Source organism: Thalassophryne amazonica, chromosome 11, assembly GCF_902500255.1.
Source record: "Thalassophryne amazonica chromosome 11, fThaAma1.1, whole genome shotgun sequence".
NCBI classification, from domain to species: Eukaryota; Metazoa; Chordata; class Actinopteri; order Batrachoidiformes; family Batrachoididae; genus Thalassophryne; species Thalassophryne amazonica.
Genome location: NC_047113.1, coordinates 15788334 through 15805926, shown reverse-complemented (window position 1 = coordinate 15805926; position 17593 = coordinate 15788334). Strand labels below are relative to the sequence as shown.

General features: G+C 40.9%; 1 protein-coding gene across 2 annotated transcripts in view; it reads left to right on the top strand.

Moving 5' to 3' along the window:
* cyfip2 (cytoplasmic FMR1 interacting protein 2) overlaps positions 1 to 17593 on the top strand; it is a 56739-nt gene that overhangs the window by 16830 nt on the left and 22316 nt on the right. For both annotated transcript variants that reach the window (XM_034181130.1, XM_034181131.1), the window contains exons 4-10: positions 7084 to 7161; positions 9622 to 9723; positions 9959 to 10140; positions 12255 to 12351; positions 14740 to 14868; positions 14990 to 15094; positions 15208 to 15296. In XM_034181130.1, coding sequence (XP_034037021.1) covers positions 7084 to 7161; positions 9622 to 9723; positions 9959 to 10140; positions 12255 to 12351; positions 14740 to 14868; positions 14990 to 15094; positions 15208 to 15296 — 782 coding nt within the window. The remainder of the gene's footprint in view (positions 1 to 7083; positions 7162 to 9621; positions 9724 to 9958; positions 10141 to 12254; positions 12352 to 14739; positions 14869 to 14989; positions 15095 to 15207; positions 15297 to 17593) is intronic.

The window sequence follows — 17593 nt, the reverse complement described above, 5'->3', positions numbered from 1 at the left end:
GGTGCTTCACACAAGTAAGGTCTAACCTTACCAACCCCTAGAGCAAGCACACAGGTGACAGTGGTAAGGAAAAACTCCCTCTGATGATTTGAGGAAGAAACCTCAAGCATACCAGACTCTGCTTGGGCCATGCTACCGACACAATAGACAATACAGGAAATTATACAGGAAATTTTGGGAGATTTTTGGAGTCCATGCCGGTGCACAGGAAGGAAGGCCTGCAGAAGAAGACACCACACCCATCTTTGGATGGAGCCGCACCTTAAACAGAGAGAAAAAACAGAATCAGATGACAGAAAGACAAGAAATACAGTATCATTTAACAGCATTTAGCAACAAGAAAAACAGAAGAAATAATAAGGTGATTGTTGGCCAGTAGTCCTAAGCTTCACTAAAAGACCCACACTTTAGATAAAGTTGAGGCTGCGGCCCGCTCTCTTTACTAATGAAATTAATTTAAAAGGGTAGAAAGCATAGTAACATACTATGCCAGTATGCTAGCCATTCAAAAGGGAAAATAAGTGCTTCTTAAGTCTGGATTTGAAAGTCTGCAGAATCTGACTGTTTTATTGATGCAGAGAGATCATTCCACAAAGCAGGTGCACGATAAGAGAAAGCTCTGTGACCCACAGACTTTTTAATTACCCTAGGGACACAAAGTAGTCTTCCATCCTGAGAATGCAGAGCCTGGACTGTTACATAAGGTTTAAGTAGGTCAGTTAACTGGACTCAGACTTGGTAACTGAGTGGAGTTCTGCCATCAGGAAGTTCTGTCGCTCAGGATAGAGTTTCTACTCCATTGTGTGAAGAGGCAGTTGAGATGGTTTGAATGTCTGATTTGGGTATTTCTAGGTTGGCTACTTTTTGAGTGATTTCCAGTTACATGCAGCTGGGATGAAGCCCCTAGGGTAGACCACTGGAGGTACTGCATATCCTACCTGGTCTAGAAATACCTCTCCTAAGATGAGTAGGAGAATGTGGCTAGGATAGAAGATGTCTCTGCTGTTTCACTTGGCCTGCTGCCGCTGCGGTTCTGTACTGGATAAATGGCAAACGGTAATCAGATGGAGATTTTTCACACTGAATTTTCATTAGTGGCTGTTCCTGTTTCAGTGAACACCATGTAATGTAAAGTTGTCTGTGGGAAGAATTCACACGCTCGAAAAAAGCCTTGTTTTTGTGTGAATTGATTACAAGCTGGTTCTTTTGTTTGGCTTTGGCTTGGCCTATGACACATGCACACACACGCATGCACACACAAACACTTGTGAATCAGACAGGCAGTGGACCACTAAACCTCTTCTCCCTGGTACCGACTGAGTGGAGAGTGTGATTTGACTGGCAAAGAGGGGAAGTTGTGCCTTATTTAACGGTATTTAATCAGGAAGTTCCATTGAGGTTGAACATACACTGTTATAGTCCTCCTTTTCTCACAGTAATTATATAATTACAGTACAAGCAGAAAGGTTACATACCCATGAAATCAAATCAATTTTATTTATATAGTGCCAAATCACAACAAACAGTTGCCCCAAGGTGCTTTATATTGTAAGGCAAAAGCCATACAATAATTACAGAAAAACCCCAACGGTCAAAACGACCCCCTATGAGCAAGCACGTGGCGACAGTGGGAAGGAAAAACTTCCTTTTAACAGGAAGAAACCTCCAGCAGAACCAGGCTCAGGGAGGGGCAGTCTTCTGCTGGGACTGGTTGGGGCTGAGGGGAGAGAATCAGGAAAAAGACATGCTGTGGAAGAGAGCAGAGATCAATCACTAATGATTAAATGCAGAGTGGTGCATACAGCGCAAAAAGAGGTGAATAAAAAGAAACACTCAGTGCATCATGGGAACCCCCAAGCAGTCTAAGTCTATAGCAGCATAACTAAGGGATGGTTCAGGGTCACCTGATCCAGCCCTAACTATAAGCTTTAGCAAAAAGGAAAGTTTTAAGGTTAATCTTAAAAATAGAAAGGGTGTCTGTCTCCCTAATCCGAATTGGGAGCTGGTTCCACAGGAGAGGAGCCTGAAAGCTGAAAGCTCTGCCTCCCATTCTACTCTTAAAAACCTTAGGAACTACAAGTAAGCCTGCAGTCTGAGAGCGAAGCGCTCTATTGGGGTGATATGGTACTATGAGGTCCCTAAGATAAGATGGGACCTGATTATTCAAAACCTTATAAATAAGAAGAAGACTTTTAAATTCTATTCTGGAATTAACAGGGAGCCAATGAAGAAAAGCCAATATGGGTGAAATATGCTCTCTCCTTCTAGTCCCTGTCAGTACTCTAGCTGCAGCATTTTGAATTAACTGAAGGCTTTTCAGGGAACGTTTAGGACAACCTGATAATAATGAATTACAATAGTCCAGCCTAGAAGAAATAAATGCATGAATTAGCTTTTCAGCATCACTCTGAGACAAGACCTTTCTAATTTTAGAGATATTGCGCAAATGCAAAAAAGCAGTCCTACATATTTGCTTAATATGTGCATTGAAGGACATATCCTGATCAAAAATGACTCCAAGATTTCTCACAGTATTACTGGAGGTCAGGGTAATGCCATCCAGAGTAAGGATCTGGTTAGACACCATGTTTCAAAGATTTGTGGGGCCAAGTACAATAACTTCAGTTCTGAATTTAAAAGCAGGAAATTAGAGGTCATCCATGTCTTTATGTCTGAAAGACATTCCTGCAGTTTAACTAATTGGTGTGTGTCTTCTGGCTTCATGGATAGATAAAGCTGGGTATCATCTGCATAACAATGAAAACTTAAGCATTGCTTTCTAATAATACTGCCTAAGGGAAGCATGTATAAAGTGAATAAAATCGGTCCTAGCACAGAACCTTGTGGAACTCCATAATTAACCTTAGTCCGTGAAGAAGACTCTTACATGAACAAATTGTAATCTGTTAGATAAATATGATTCAAACCACTGCAGCCCAGTGCCTTTAATACCTATGGCATGCTCTAATCTCTGTAATAAAATTTTATGGTCAACAGTATCAAAAGCTGCACTGAGGTCTAACAGAACAAGCACAGAGATGAGTCCACTGTCTGAGGCCATAAGAAGATCATTTGTAACCTTCACTAATGCTGTTTCTGTACTATGATGAATTCTGAAACCTGACTGAAACTCTTCAAATAGACCATTCCTCTGCAGATGATCAGTTAGCTGTTTTACAACTACCCTTTCAAGAATTTTTGAGAGAAAAGGAAGGTTGGAGATTGGCCTATAATTAGCTAAGATAGCTGGGTCAAGTGATGGCTTTTTAAGTAATGGTTTAATTACTGCCACCTTAAAAGTCTGTGGTACATAGCCAACTAATAAAGATAGATTGATCATATTTAAGATCGAACCATTAATTAATGGTAGGGCTTCCTTGAGCAACCTGGTAGGAATGGGGTCTAATAGACATGTTGATGGTTTGGAGGAAGTGACTAATGAAAATAACTCAGACAGAACAATCGGAGAGAAAGAGTCTAATCAAATACCAGCATTACTGAAAGCAGCCGAACATAAAGATATGTCTTTGGGATGGTTATGAATAATTTGTTTCTCTAATAGTTAAAAATGTATTTGCAAAGAAAGTCATGAAGTCATTACTAGTTAAAGTTAAAGGAATACTCGGCTCAATAGAGCTCTGACTCTATCAGCCTGGCTACAGTGCTGAAAAGAAACCTGGGGTTGTTATTTCTTCAATTAGTGATGAATAGTAAGATGTCCTAGCTTTACGGAGGGCTTTTTTATAGAGCAACAGACTCTTTTTCCAGGCTAAATGAAGATCTTCTAAATTAGTGAGACGCCATTTCCTCTCCAACTTATGGGTTATCTGCTTTAAGCTGCGAGTTTGTGGGTTATACCATGGAGTCAGTTCTGATTTAAGGCTCTCTTTTTCAGAGGAGCTACAGCATCCAAAGTTGTGCTCAATGAGGATGTAAAGCTATTGACGAGATAATCTATCTCACTCACAGAGTTTAGGTAGCTACTCTGCACTGTGGTATATGGCATTGAAGAACATAACAAAGGAGGAATCATATCCTTAAACCTAGTTACAGCGCTTTCAGAAAGACTTCTACTGTAATGAAACTTATTCCCCACTGCTGGGTAGTCCATTAAAGTAAATGTAAATGTTATTAAGAAATGATCAGACAAAAAGGGGTTTTCAGGGAATACTGTTAAGTCTTCAATTTCTATGCCATATGTCAGAACAAGATCTAAAGTGTGGTTAAAGTGGTGGGTGGGCTCATTTACATTTTGAGCGAAGCCAACTGAGTCTAATAATAGATTAAATGCAGTGTTGAGGCTGTCATTCTCAGCATCTGTGTGGATGTTAAAATCACCCACTATAATTATCTTATCTGAGCTAAGCACTAAGTCAGACAAAAGGTCTGAAAAATCACAAAGAAACTCACAGTAACGACCGGGTGGACGATAGATAATAACAAATAAAACTGGTTTTTGAGACTTCCAATTTGGATGGACAAGACTAAGAGTCAAGCTTTCAAATGAATTAAAGCTGTGTCTGGGTCTTTGATTAATTAATAAGGTGGAGTGGAAGATTGCTGCTAATCCTCCTCCTCAACCCGTGCTTCGAGCATTCTGACAGTTAGTGTGACTCGGGGGTGTTGACTCATTTAAACTAACATATTCATCCTGCTGTAACCAAGTTTCTGTAAGGCATAATAAATCAATATGTTGATCAATTATTATATCATTTACTAACAGGGACTTAGAAGAGAGAGACCTAATGTTTAATAGACCACATTTAACTGTTTTAGTCTGTGGTGCAGTTGAAGGTGCTATATTATTTTTTCTTTTAGAATTTTTATGCTTAAATAGATTTTTACTTGTTAGTGGTGGTCTGGGAGCAGGCACCGTCTCTACAGGGATGGGGTATTGGGAGGATGGCAGGGGGAGAGAAGCTGCAGAGAGGTGTGTAAGACTACAACTCTGCTTCCTGGTCCCAACCCTGGATAGTCATGATTTGGAGGATTTAATAAAATTGGCCAGATTTCTAGAGATGAGAGCTGCTCCATCCAAAGTGGGATGGATGCCATCTCTCCTAACAAGACCAGGTTTTTCCCAGAAGCTTTGCCAATTATCTATGAAGCCCACCTCATTTTTTGGACACCACTCAGACAGCCAGCAATTCAAGGAGAAAATGCGGCTAAACATGTCACTCCCGGTCCGATTGGGGAGGGGCCCAGAGAAAACTACAGAGTCCGACATTGTTTTTGCAAAGTTACACACCGATTCAATATTAATTTTAGTGACCTCCGATTGGCGTAACCGGGTGTCATTACTGCCGACGTGAATTACAATCTTACCAAATTTACGCTTAGCCTTAGCCAGCAGTTTCAAATTTCCTTCAATGTCGCCTGCTCTGGCCCCCGGAAGACATTTGACTATGGTTGCTGGTGTCGCTAACTTGACATTTCTCAAAACAGAGTCGCCAATAACCAGAGTTTGTTCCTCGGCAGGTGTGTCGCCGAGTGGGGAAAAATGGTTAGAAATGTGAACAGGTTGGTGGTGTACAGGGGGCTTCTGTTTAGAACTATGCTTCTTCCTCACAGTCACCCAGCCAGCCTGCTTTCCCGGCTGCTCGGGATCTGCTGGGGGACAGCTAACGGCGGCTAAGCTACCTTGGTCCGCACCAACTACAGGGGCCTGGCTAGCTGTAGGATTTTCCAAGGTGCGGAGCCGAGTCTCCAATTCGCCCAGCCTAGCCTCCAAAGCTACGAACAAGTTACACTTATTACAAGTACCGTTACTGCTAAAGGAGGCTGCGGGAGAGACAGGAGAAGCTGCCATGCTAAACCGGCTAAGAGCTAATAGCTGCGCTAAGCTAGCGATTCCTAAAAACACACAAAGTGAATAATGTGAAAAAAATTTAGAGGTGATTCAGCAGAGAGAGTGCTTTAGTTAAGGCACGTGAAGATTACACTGTGAAATAAATTGTTATCTAGTTATCTAGATCAATCAAACTACGCAGATTAAACAGCTAACAGATACAGCAAAACACCGCTGTGCTCCGGAACAGGAAGTGATACAATACCGCAGTGAGAGCCAACCACCAGTAGAGGTCCCCTTGAGCTTTTACACTTTTGAATTTTGTAATGACGTCAAAAAATAAATATGTAAATTCATTAAATAAAAAGCTTCTTTATATAAATTTTTTCTAAAATGACGCCCTTTAAATTCGCAGTGAAAACTAATCTCTAAACTTGACAGAAATTAAATTTCAAAAATCTAAACGCCAAAACAATGATATACATACGTGTACAGCCCTTTCAGTATGGCACAACTGCAAACTTAGATCGCATGGTCACTCAGGTTTTTGAGATCTGCCTCCTGTAGGCAGATTTAACAAACCTGTTTGTATTTCTTAAAGATTTATGTAAATGAAGTTCAAGACATACTCAGTGATTCAAAAATGTTCATATATACATCCCCTTACTTGACTGAAGAAAACTGGTTGTAAAAATTCTGAATTAGTTGTGTTAGACTTCAGGAGGATTTATTCTCACTGTGAATTTAAAGAGCATCATGTTTGAAAATTTAATACTAACAAGCCTGAATTTTGGGGGAAAAGTTCTTTTACTCAAACATTTACCAAACTCCATTTATTCTGGAATGTATGACAAGAAGGTGCACTCAGTGTGCAACACCCACCTCTTACATGTATGACCCAGAGTCATTCAAATTAATTCTTTGTGATTCAGTGATACTCTAATACTGTGTGATTCTGTGTGACTGTGGCATTTGAGCAATTCTCTCCATTTGTCTGTGTCTAACACGCAACTTTTCCACCATATTCAATCTATATTGTTATATTTAGAAAGTTATACCTTGACCTTTCAAGGGTGCCCAAGGTTCAAGGTCATGTAACTAATAGGTTCGAATGTTCCTATGGGCCTGTGGTATTCTTAAGTTTGTGAGTGGCAGCTGTTAACATTGAGACAGATGAGCAAGTCCTAGTGATCATCAACATGTAGCTTCCTTATCAGAGGTTACAAGGAAGTGAGTCTTTGTGGTAACCCTTAAAAAAACAAATGCTATATTGTATTGTTTTGTTTCTTTGGCAGAATGAGATGCTGGAGGAGGGACATGAATATGCTGTAATGCTTTACACCTGGAGAAGCTGTTCCAGAGCCATTCCCCAGGTAACAAACACAGTTGCACTTACTTCTTTTTGCATGTTCTGTTGAAGTGAAGTGTCTTTACTCTGGTTTATTTTGTAAAACTTGTGAATCCAACAGTAGTTGCAAATCAAAACCAGCTCTCAAGGTTTCACTGCAAAAATGCAAAATCTTATCAAGTACATTTCTTTAATTTCTGCCCAAGATATCCATCTATGTGATATTATATAGACAAAATAAAATTACTTTTGAATGATCTGGCACATCAAAGTCCATCACCTCCATCAGCATTTGTTGTCATTATTCTGGACGTTCTGTTCAAGGTGAGAGAAAGTAGCAGTGTATTTTGAACAGGTAGAAGCTTTTTACTTGTTTTTGTTGGCTGTTTGCTGTTTGTTTTGAACCCTCCATTTGTACAAAACCTGTTGTGACATCTCTTTATGACAACCCAAAATCATGTGCAGCTTTCACATGATTTTGCAGAATGTGTCCACAATATTTGCAGATTGATACAGAACATCAATCGCCGGGTGGTTTTCATTTAACCAGGCCCTCATATATACAATGAGGCACAGCAAAACGTATTTACTACAACCATTTTTAACAGGATTTTACAAAATTCTCATAATAACACAGAATGCACAGTTGCAACATACAGTAGTGTTCAGAATAATAGTAGTGCTATGTGACTAAAAAGATTAATCCAGGTTTTGAGTATAGTTCTTATTGTTACATGGGAAACAAGGTATCAGTAGATTCAGTAGATTCTCACAAATCCAACAAGACCAAGCATTCATGATATGCACACTCTTAAGGCTATGAAATTGGGCTATTAGTAAAAAAAAAAAAGTAGAAAAGGGGGTGTTCACAATAATAGTAGCATCTGCTGTTGACGCTACAAACTCAAAACTATTATGTTCAAACTGCTTTTGTAGCAATCCTGTAACTCACTAAACTAGTATTTAGTTGTATAACCACAGTTTTTCATGATTTCTTCACATCTGCGAGGCATTAATTTTGTTGGTTTGGAACCAATATTTTGCTCGTTTACTAGTGTGCTTGGGGTCATTGTCTTGTTGAAACACCCATTTCAAGGGTGTGTCCTCTTCAGCATAAGGCAACATGACCTCTTCAAGTATTTTGACGTATCCAAACTGATCCATGATACCTGATATGCGATATATGGGTCCAACACCACAGTAGGAGAAACATGCCCATATCATGATGCTTGCACTACCATGCTTCACTGTCTTCACTTTGAACTGTGGCTTTAATTCAGAGTTTGGGGGTCGTCTCACAAACTTTCTGCGGCCCTTGGACCCAAAAAGAACAATTTTACTCTCATCAGTCCACAAAATATTCCTCCATTTCTCTTTAGGCCAGTTGATGTGTTCTTTGGAAAATTGTAACCTCTTATTTAACAGAGGGACTTTGTGGGGGATTCTTGCAAATAAATTAGCTTCACACAGGCATCTTCTAACTGTCACAGCACTTACAGGTAACTCCAGACTGTCTTTGATCATCCTGGAGCTGATCAATGGGTGAGCCTTTGCCATTCTGGTTATTCTTCTATCCATTTTGATGGTGGTTTTCTGTTTTCTTCCACGCGTCTCTGGTTTTTTTGTCCATTTTAAAGCATTGAGATCATTGTAGATGAACAGCCTATAATTTTTTGCACCTGCGTATAAGTTTTCCCCTCTCCAGTTTTGTTGCACAAAACTGACAAACTCACTGACTGAATGCCACACTACTATTATTGTGAACACCCCCCTTTTTTTTTTTTTTTAACTAATAGCCCAATTTTGTAGCCTTAAGAGTGTGCATATCATGAATGCTTGGTCTTGTTGTATCATGGATCAGTTTGGATATGTCAAAATACTTGAAGAGGTCATGTTGCCTTATGCTAAAGAGGACACGCCCTTGAAATGGGTGTTTCAACAAGACAATGACCCCAAGCACACTAGTAAACAAGCAAAATCTTGGTTCCAAACCAACAAAATTAATGCCTCGCAGATGTGAAGAAATCATGAAAGACTGTGGTTATACAACTAAATACTAGTTTAGTGATTCACAGGATTGCTACAAAAGCAGTTTGAACATAATAGTTTTGAGTTTGTAGCGTCAACAGCAGATGCTACTATTATTGTGAACACCCCCTTTTCTACTTTTTTTACTAATAGCCCAATTTCATAGCCTTAAGAGTGTGCATATCATGAATGCTTGGTCTTGTTGGATTTGTGAGAATCTACTGAATCTACTGGTACCTTGTTTCCCATGTAACAATAAGAAATATACTCAAAACCTGGATTAATCTTTTTAGTCACATAGCACTACTATTATTCTGAACACTTATATATATACCCAGTGAAAGGTGATAATATTTCATGCAAGTACACCTGCAGTTATCCTGTAAGTTTGTATTAATCATACTGCACTACTGCAGCATAATCAAGCTGTTTAGTGGCTCCCTCTTGTGTTTAATAGGTGAAGTGCAATGAACAGCCCAACAGAGTAGAGATCTATGAGAAAACAGTGGAGGTGCTGGAACCTGAGGTGACCAAACTCATGAAGTTCATGTACTTTCAGGTAAGAGTTCAGGTACCTATCAATGTTATTTTGTTTTACGATTGTCTTGGACCAGAGTCATCGAAGGTGGAGATGGGGAGTGTCATGGTAGGCCCAGCCAATAAAGAAGAATGTTTGGTCCAATACCATTTCATCAAACGTATGCATGCTCATAGTGATTTTCAGTAATTTTTGTTTGATGCTGTGTTTAGTTTTGCTTGGGGTTAATTAAATAGATTCTGGTTTATCTTTCCAGCGGAAAGCCATAGAACGTTTCTGTAGTGAAGTGAAGCGCCTCTGCCACGCTGAGAGAAGAAAAGACTTTGTGTCGGAGGCCTACCTGCTCACTCTGGGCAAATTTATCAACATGTTTGCCGTGCTGGATGAATTAAAGAACATGAAGTGTAGCGTCAAGAATGATCACTCTGCCTACAAAAGGTAGTGATTATAAATATATAATCCCAAATCAGAAAAATGTGGGAAGGCATGGAAAAGCAAAAACAAACAAACAAACAAGTCCCAAAACAACAAACTTTCTTTAATTTGTTATTAGACCTCCATTCCTGCATTTGAGGCATTCCAAAAAGCATTTGCCACTTACTAATGTTGCCATTCCTTCTCACAACATTTAAAAGATGTTTACTAAGTGTTGAAGCCTTTCTTGAAATATTATGTTCATCCTTCCTGCATACATATTTTAAGATGTGCAACAGTAATTTCTGAACGTAACTCTGTTTTGAAGTGCTTGAAAAAAAGATTTCCCAACGTAATCCCTTGCCTCTGTTGTTATATTACCTATTGATGAATGATGATTGTTGACGCACTGTTGTCTCAGGGGTCAGAGCTCATGGGTGTTCAGCCTAGACTTGCACCCTTGCCCTTTATGGTGCGTTTACGCGTTACGAATGTCATTTTTCTGTCATTCATGACACATTCCTGACATTCTTAATGTGATTTAACGCATTTGAATAGGTTTCTTAATAGTGCTTGTTGGTGTGTGATATTCTTGATATTCGTGGAGCATGTTTTTGGCTGTCAGAAAAATCTTCCATGAATGTCACACACCACCCTCATTTTGCGTCACATTGTGGAGGTCGCAACTGAGCATGTTGATCCGTCTTGATGAGTAGTGATCCTTAATAGAATGTGACAGCGTTCGTAGTGGTTTCTGTGATGGTTTTTGGAGCCCAAACTGTCACACGCTATTATGAAGTGACACGGAAACTGTCAAGTTTTGACACGACTTGTAACGCGGCGTCACATTTCACTGCGCGCCACGATGAATCAGTTTTCTGTCACATGCGCACAATTAAACTCGTCTCCACAGCGTTCAGTTTGATGCAGTATGCCGAAGAGGAACAGTAATGTGAAGTCGGCCAAGTGTTGTTCCATAGTTCCTGCTGAAGCTCCTCAGGACGCTCCTGCAGGTGTTCCACCTGCTGTTGTAACCGATGAGCGGGAGAACGAGTCTGAACCAGAGGAGCGAGAGGAGACTCACGTGCAGCCAGACATCTCTGCACCTCCTCCAGTCCGGCGGAGGAAGAAGCGTGCGCACAATTAAACCCTGCTGCACCGCATTCAGTTTGATTGCTGACACCAAGTCGGCTAAAAGTCTCATTTCAGTGCTCTTCAGCGCGCTCCTGCAGGTGTTCCACCTGCTGCATGTGCCTGATGTTTGGGAAAACACGCGAGACGAGAGCCGCATGAAGCCACACATCTGGCTCTGTCCGTCTCCTCCTCCTCTCTGCGCCACTCCATGGCACAGAGCCCAACTATGCATGAAGTCACAAAGTTCTTCTGAAAAACTGGAGCGATCTGAGTTGTTAGCAACGGTTGGATAATATGGGTGTGTGTGTGGAGACAATTCACCTCGTTCACAACGTGACAGAACTTAACGATTCGCTGTTACGCGCAATAGCGCGCACATCGCGGAACATTATTCTTGACCGTGCGTAATGGTTCCTGATAATTCTCCAGCAACACGTGCCATTAATTGTAACGTGTGGCAACAGGTTGCAGCAGTTCCTGATGACACCTGATGCCTCTGCCCCGAATCATCACATTCGTGATCAGCGGCCAAGAATGTGTACTTCGTGGCATTCGTGACTTGTCGTCGTTATGTGTAAACGCAGCATTACGTAATAAAATTCTCGCAGATTCCTTGAACTGTTTAATGATATAATCCACTATAGAGGGAGAAATATGTGAATCCCTCCCAATGTTTCTTTGACAAACACTGTTTTAAAATATTTCAATAATTTTCACACATTTGTTGACAAAGTGGAGATCCTCTGCCCATCTTTGCACCTCAGACACTCTACTTTTCATGGATAGTTATTTTGTACCTGTTGGCATCCTCTCAACCTTTTTTAGCAAGGTGTTGTAGGCCTTAAAGGCAGGAATGGACAGGGCACTTTCCATACTGTCCCAGGTTGTGATTTGGGGTTTTACTATGAAATAAGCATTATTTGTGGACGTCAAACGTAAACATGATTGAATTGCTTAAATTGTTCGCTGCAAAGCCACATTAACATGTCTTCCTATGCCTCCAGAGCTGCCCAGTTCTTGAGGAAGATGGCTGACCCTCAATCCATTCAGGAGTCCCAGAATCTCTCCATGTTTCTAGCCAATCACAACAGGATCACTCAGGTTGTGGAGCTTATGTAAATACATATTTTTAAACAAAGTAGGCTTTGCCCTCTTTAAGTGACCAGTGGAATAAGAAATACTCAGTATGTTCTCATTGTTGAATTGTTTCTCATTCGGGTTTACTTGACTACTGATGGCATCCCAGTCAGCTTACTATTCATCATGAAGACCTTCGACCCCTGTTAATATGGCCAAACTGTCTAGTAAATAGCAATTGCATGTGCTTGTGTTTTTTGATATAGTGCAACTCAAGTGTGTGTTCCTGTTACTGAGGCAGATCAACCATCTTGAGGTCTGCTTTCCACAAATATATTTATACAATATCACAGTGACGTGCACATCGCACAGCGTGCATAAAAGTGCTTGTAAACGTGCACATCATGCACATTACGCAGCTGATTCATTATCTTATAGCCTTGAAGAAAACCTCTCTGTCATGGTTTCACAAAAAGTGCAATATGGTGTGATTTTTAATCAGTAATAGGCTAAATTTACAATAAGAATACTCAGTTAAAAGAATAATATAATGTCTGTTGGGGTATTTCATAAGATGCTATGCAGTGATGAATGCTGGGTAAAATATACGCTTCCTCCATGTCCGAGTTATTTATGACAACTAGTGACACTGAAGACCTTCGGGACAAATTTCAAAAGGCGAAGCTCTCAATCTACTGGTCAATCTTCTTTCCTACTCTCACCTAAGGTCAGGAGGGTTGGGTCATGACCGAAAGAACTAGATCGCGGGTAAAAGCAGCCAAAATGGACTTCCTTAGGAGGGTGGCTGGTGTCTGCCTTAGAGATAGGGTGAGAAGTTCAGTCATCCTTGGGGAGCTTGGAGTGGAGTCGCTGCTCCTTCGCGGTGAAAGGAGCCAGCTCAGGTGGTGCGGGCATCTGGTAAGGATGCCTTATGGGCGCCTCCCTGGGAGGAGACCCCGGGGAAGACCCAGGACTAGGTGGAGACATTATATCACCACGCTGGCCTGGGAACACCTTGGGATTCCCCAGTCAGAGGTGGTCAATGTGGCATGGGAAAGGGAAGTCTGGGTCCCCTGCTGGAGCTGTTGCCCCCACGACCCAAATCCGGAAAATCGGTTGAAGATGAGTGATGAGTGAAGACGGGAGAGCAATCAGAGCGCCACAGCAGTGCGTCTGAGACTGCCTCCCTGAATCTGGCTCTCTACACCCAAACCGATCAAAGGGAATAATGTGATTATTAACCATCAGATGACAAAATTCAATTTCAGTTTCAATTTATTTTCATTTATATAGCGCCAAATCACAACAAAGTTGCCTCAAGGCACAAGTAAGGTCTAACCTTGCCAACCCCTAGAGCAAGCACACAGGCAACAGTGGTAAGGAAAAACTCCCCCCAGTGATTTGAGGAAGAAACTTCAAGCAGACCAGACTCAAAGGGGCATGTGTGTATGCCTAATAACTAGTAACATGCGTGTAGGGCCCATTGATATTTTTTGTACTGGGGCTTGTGCTGAGGTTGCTACGCCACTGGGCCTATCGATTCTGAAAGTCTTGCTGTCACATCTGACTTGACCACAACTCTTGTCCTAACTTAATTCTTTTTTCAGCATGCTGTTGACATTTTAAAATATTGACTGCATGTAGGTGGTTTTATTTACTCACTATTGGTAAAACGTACTTTAAATGATGGGTGTATTTTGGTGTTTTCGTGTTTGATGAGACCCAGAAAGATGGAAAGATTGTGTTAGTTGAGATAGGAAGTAGAGTTAAGTAGCAGACAGTAACCACCTAAGTTATAATCTTTATGTGTATGTAGCAGTCAATTAAACTTCACACAATACCAGCACACTATATGAAGATGTGCATGAAGGAAAATTGTTCCGGTCTAACACCTTGAAGGGGAGTAAATTGGATTTTTTTTTTTTTGTGAAATTGATGCATTTTCCCATATGATTCTAACCTCATAAGTGCAACTCTTCTTTAATGTATGATAGATTTCAGTGAAACTTTACACAGTGATTTCAAACCGTACGAAGATGTGCATGAAGGAAGATACTTCTGGTCCCATGTCTTGAAGATGAGATAATTGGATCTCTGATTTTTTAAATTATATTTGTCAGTTACATGTGCAGGGGTTTGTTTGTTTGTTAAGTTCAGGTATTCTATCACCAATGATTTCCTACCACCATTATTTATGATATATGTAAGCAACTATCATTTTGAGAGCTTGATCAGAGATGTTTGAGGTTTTGTGTTTGTTGTAAATTTCTACATGCTATGAATATTACTTTATTGCAGATTAACAAGTTGACCAAGCCTGGCACTGCATGCTGTATAGAATCAGTTGTTTTGGATGTGGGAATTACTGTTTTGCTGAAGGTGACCTGTTGTACACTCTCTTTTGCTGTGTAGTGCCTCCACCAGCAGTTGGAGGTGATTCCGGGTTATGAGGAACTTTTGGCTGACATTGTTAACATCTGTGTAGACTATTATGAGAACAAGATGTACCTGACACCCAGTGAGAAACACATGCTACTCAAGGTAAATGTGTTTACATCTTCACCTGCTTAGTGGAGGATTAAAAGCTATCACAGTGTTGCACACTTCCAGTTTGCAATTTGGTCTTTGTCAATGTAGACCACGTCTTTGTGCATATTGTCAGGTGATGGGCTTTGGTCTGTACCTTATGGATGGAAATGTGAGCAATATCTACAAACTAGATGCCAAAAAGAGAATCAACCTCAGCAAAATTGATAAGTTCTTCAAAGTAAGTCTTTTTTTTCCACCATTTATTTTATCTGATAGTTGTTTTTGTTTGTTTTTCCTTTTTTGTGAGGGTGATCTGAAGGAGATGCTTTCCGTCTTGTGCTTGTGTTTTAGCTCCAAGTAGTGCCGTTATTTGGAGATATGCAGATAGAGCTGTCACGCTACATTGAGACCAGCGCTCACTATGAAGAAAACAAGTCCAAGTAAAGCACCATTCACATTGGCATTCCATCCATCCATTCATTTTCTAATTCCGTTTATTCCAGTTGAGGGTCAAAGGTAGCTGGAGCTTCTCCCAGCAGTCACTACGCAAGAGACGGGGTACATCCTGGACAGGCCAACATTCTATCACAGGGCTTACGCATAAGGACAAACTCATTCACATGCTCACTCATACCCACAGTCAATTTAGTAATCAGTTCACCTAACCTGGTCAGAAAGGAACCTGGGGTATTCTGTCTGTGAGGCAACAGTGCTAACCACTAATCCACCAAGTTCATTGTTGTAGATATTTGGTGCTAATAGCCACCTTGTAGCCATGATTGTGATTGTGGAGTTAATCATAATATATAAATATCTGACAACACAACTATTTGGAGAAACTTAGTAAAATCACTGTCTGGACAGAGCTGGTGATAAGTATGGGCACCAGTGTTTCTCAGGGCCTATATCGGACTTTCTGGATAGCAGCCTAAAACCCCCTGTCCACATACATCCCATTAGGTTGCGGTTGGCTTCCAGATAGAAAAAAATTGCAAAATGCCAAACTTGCGTAATAATCACCATCTCTGCTGCAATCCACCTGCAAGCATACACGGTCATCCTGCAGCGCGTTGCCCACCATCTGGAGTGTCACCATCATTGGGATGATCTGGAACAAAATTTTGGGCTGTTCAAAATGTCAATGGTGATAGAAATCACCAGGAACCCGGCCAGGTCACTGGCAAGCTTGAGAAACTTAACCGGGCCATCTGCAACACCTCAGAACCCTGCTGCAAGCTGACGGCTTTAGATTTGTACCACACACTAATGAAAATCTGTACCCGATCCAATATCCTGAAGTTCACCGAGGCAGTGCAGCAAGCAGGCGGCAAATTATTCCATCCGTGAATAAGAGTTGCCAGTGGCAAGGTACCTGCCACCTTCAGCTCCGCCCCTTTTTGTGGCCTGGGATGCAGTTTGCTTCCCAATTTATATCTGGAGCCAACCTGGAAAGTGATGGGAGCATGTGGACACTAGGTGTAACATTAACAGATGAATGCATATTAGCAAAATGCGTAATTTGCACCCCAAACAAGCTCAGTTTCAGGCTAGCAATAGCTAATTAGCCAGGTTAGCTACAGGCTGAACTTGGCAAGTGCACTTTCTAGCTTGTCACTACCAAAAAAATAGGTTAACAAGTTGAAGGGAATGTGGCTTTACTCTCCACTTAAGCTATGTTTATCAGTTTGAATGATCTAGAATCTAGGTAAAGAATGATTTACAGTTGCATTCAGTTAAATTTATTTACACAGCACCAAATCACAGCATAAGTCACCTCAAGGTGCTATATATGAGCAAGTATTTTGTAAATTCTATTTATGTGACATGATTAGCTAATATGATAGCTTCTCCCATTTTGAATACTGTTTGTGTTCACAAAGGACACTGTCAGAAAGGAGTAATTCGCAACATGTGGCTGCAAAAGTAGCAAAAGGCCCTTCTGCCATTGTGTAAATATGGCTGCCAGTATCCTGTGCACCACTTAGATATGGTCCAAGTCTTTAAGAACCTGTTACCTCTGTCCTTACTTTATAATTGTGAGCTTTTTTGTGGTAAATAAATGTGGTAAATGGACTGCATTTATATAGCACTTTTCCATCTGCATCAGATACTCAAAGCGCTTTACAAATAATGCCTCACATTCACCCCAATGTCAGGGTGCTGCCATACAAGGCACTCACTACACACCGGGAGCAATAGGGGATTAAAGACCTTGCCCAAGGGCCTTCAGTGATTTTCCAGTCAGACTGGGATTTGAAACCAAGGGTCTTCTGGTCTCAAGCCTTTAACCACTAGACCATCACCTCCCTTAGCTTTGATGCTAACAGGCCTGTCACACCTTGATGATTTAGCTAGCGTATGCTGACATATGAAAAATACACAGAATATGCTAGCTAACATTTAATAAGTTATGGGTAAGTTTTGTGTAAGTTAAGAGCACATTGAAGCACATTGGCATACGGCATAGTATGGTGAGTACGTCGAAAAACTTTGGGCATGCACAGACATATGCCAGCGTATGAGTCATACTTCCCACATATGCGGGCCATAAGTTGTAGGTATTACGATTGTTGATGCACATTTTTTGTAAGTTACTCATAAGTCGAAATACGTCCATTGGTGCTGTTCCTTGATTGGCTGAGCAACTGAAAGCTGCAGTCCTCATGCAAACAATTCAGAGTGTTTCAAATATTAAAACAATTCACACACCTGTGTGTTTCAGTTGGATTCATCATCA